The 2,500-nt window shown below is 44.2% G+C and overlaps 2 protein-coding genes across 4 annotated transcripts in view; one reads left to right on the top strand and one right to left on the bottom strand.

Annotated features, from left to right (window-relative positions):
* rbm41 (RNA binding motif protein 41) overlaps positions 1–2,031 on the bottom strand; it is a 7,019-nt gene extending 4,988 nt beyond the window's left edge. The window contains exons 1-2 of the mRNA XM_030793279.1: positions 1,863–2,031; positions 385–535 (exon numbers count right to left, since the gene is read on the bottom strand). Coding sequence (XP_030649139.1) covers positions 385–535; positions 1,863–2,031 — 320 coding nt within the window. The remainder of the gene's footprint in view (positions 1–384; positions 536–1,862) is intronic.
* A 42-nt stretch (positions 2,032–2,073) lies between these two features.
* klf8 (Kruppel like factor 8) overlaps positions 2,074–2,500 on the top strand; it is a 30,073-nt gene continuing 29,646 nt past the window's right edge. For all 3 annotated transcript variants that reach the window (XM_030793198.1, XM_030793196.1, XM_030793197.1), the window contains exon 1: positions 2,074–2,270. In XM_030793198.1, the coding sequence (XP_030649058.1) occupies positions 2,244–2,270 (27 nt within the window). In that variant the 5' untranslated portion in view covers positions 2,074–2,243. The remainder of the gene's footprint in view (positions 2,271–2,500) is intronic.

Consider the following 2,500-nt stretch of genomic DNA (forward strand, 5'->3'; position numbering starts at 1 on the left):
TATCGTTGCCGGCCAGTTTAAAACTCCAGGTAAAAAGAGTTTTCACTAAATATGTGTGAATTATCTCCAACTGTGGCTTTGAAGAAGAAAGTTCCTATATGTAGCCTTTCACAGTCGCAGAACCTGTTTATGAAAACTGTGTAAACGATGCAGTTAGTTTATAAATAGGGCACCATACTTGTTTTTAATGCGTGTATTTTGCCTCTCTAACGTAAAACAAATCGATAACGCGGCTTTTCAAAGCGACTTGATGAACACATCCCATTGCGCCCCCCAAAAAACTGACTTGATTAATTTCATTATCGTTATTTAAGACCAAAGGGGAGCCAAGCAGACCGCCATGTGTACAGCGAAGTTTGACTATCCAGAACCATAGACACTGACCGGTTCACGTCCACTCCGGTGTCAAGCTGCTGCAGTAACAGGCTGTGTAGCTGTCTCTGGCCCTCCGTCTCCTGCTCCTCGGGAATAGGAGCATCGTCGCATGCACGTCGGGTGACTCTGTAAAGCAGTTCAAACAGGTTACACACAAGCACTTATCACAGTCGCGTTCACAGTCATAACAACAGAACCGAAAACGTTACAGGAGGAAAACCCACCGCAGACGGCGTTTTACAGTGATCCCAACTGCTGGCAAAACATACAAAAAACAGCTAGCTTTCACGTGCTCTAATGATCCAACATATTACGTTTCGGCGAAAACACATAGTTACGAAGATGGGAATTCTTTCAACGAAGCAGCAATGCCTACAACAAATATTCAGCAATATTGTAATTCTGTAAGTCACGTTGTGGCTAACTCTTACCGCTTCATGTTGACATTTCTTACTTCCTGTAGTAAGAGGATGTTAATGATACATGCGTATCTGGGAAATGTAGTTGAAACTGATGACTGGGCAATCTTGACACTTCTTGCTTCCTTTGGGATGTAGTACAGGGTTAATTTAAAGCTATAATCATGTTGGGTTTGTAGGGGCATAGCGGATGTCCAGCTCAGTCAGAACATGTTTTAGTCCCGAAAAACTTACCTTAGGAAAGCTTTATTTTAGTGTTTACTCGCGTATCTAAGTCACCGAATTGACGAAATATATACGTGAAGTATTTTTAATTGTTTTTTTTTTATTTAAGCGCTCAGATACAATTGTACCAGAGTATTGTTTGCGCAGTACAATGGTGTACATTGTAGAGCCACAGCGAACAGTTTAGTGATACTGCATCTCGGGTCTCTCACCGTGCCCTTTGATTGGTGGAGAGTTGGAGAACGATAACGACTCGACCACACCCATAGGGTGTTGACCTCTCCCGTCTTAACCAGACAAACGTCATTTACTGTTCATTTTGTATTTATTATACATTGTAAACATCTAAATACACAATAAACAAGCAGAAGTCTCCATTATTTTTTTTAACTATTTTTTTTAGGCAGAAGTGAAAATATACGCTAATTTGCATATAAATTGAGTACGCCATGTAACTGTGACTGCAGGCATAGGTTGCTCAATCAATACCCAAATAAGAGCAACTGCATGCCAGTGTTCGTAAGTCGAATAAGTTTTATGTCAATGCAGTTTGAATAGACCACAACTGTTGGTACAGTTTTTGTACAGTGCGGATCCCTAGTGTTTGTACACGAAAGAGAGAGAGAGAGAGAGAGAGAGAGAGAGGGAAACTGGAGGGGTCTGCTGCAGAACTCAGGTGTTTTGAGAGAGTTATGTGCCGAAGAGTAAAACAGTTAAAATAGACGAGAGAACAACCCGGTACTACCTGACATCATTAGGTGAGGTGACAGGGTGTGTTCGCTTATAGCCGTGCGTCAAGAAATGGCCATGACACGTAAAATTAGTGGCGGCGTGACAGGCGACTCGGGTAGTGATGGGCGCTGCTGCTGGTTCGAGCTGCTTTGCGGCTGGCTGCATAGTCTCTGATTGACACAGCTGAGGGGTGGGGACGCAGGGTGGGGTCAGTAGCAGGGAGAGGCGGAGGAGAGACGGAGCGCTCGAGCCCAACCCTGAACACGGCAACAAAACACATCGAGAGACGCTGGGGAAAAGAAAGAGGATTTTTTTTCGACGCCAGAGACATGATTTAAAGGACTTGTAGAAGCGACGACCGTCACTTTATCCTCTAAATTGATCTTAAAGGTGGAAAACTGCCAACCAGATTACTATTATTGAAATTTACCCCGCCCGGTCGACCCCCCCTCCACTCCACCCCTACACCACTGCACCCGCTTAGCTACCGAGATGCACACGGAGACTCGAAACAAGAAAGTAAGTCTGCTTTGACCGTTATTGACTTTCCTCTCTCTTTAATGCCTTTGCCATGCGTCAGGCAAGTTTACGTTTTCTGTTAACTGTGTCAGTCTCTATGCATCAGATCTGTGACACTTGCCAAGCTGGTTGCTTGCCTTGAATTCAGTTATTGAGTTTGCCAGCTAACCTAACCAGCTAGCCAGCTAGCTAGCAGGGCACTGGATAGCGAGGGCAATATCTCTTGAACC

The sequence above is a fragment of the Chanos chanos genome, chromosome 16 (assembly GCF_902362185.1).
Source record: "Chanos chanos chromosome 16, fChaCha1.1, whole genome shotgun sequence".
NCBI classification, from domain to species: Eukaryota; Metazoa; Chordata; class Actinopteri; order Gonorynchiformes; family Chanidae; genus Chanos; species Chanos chanos.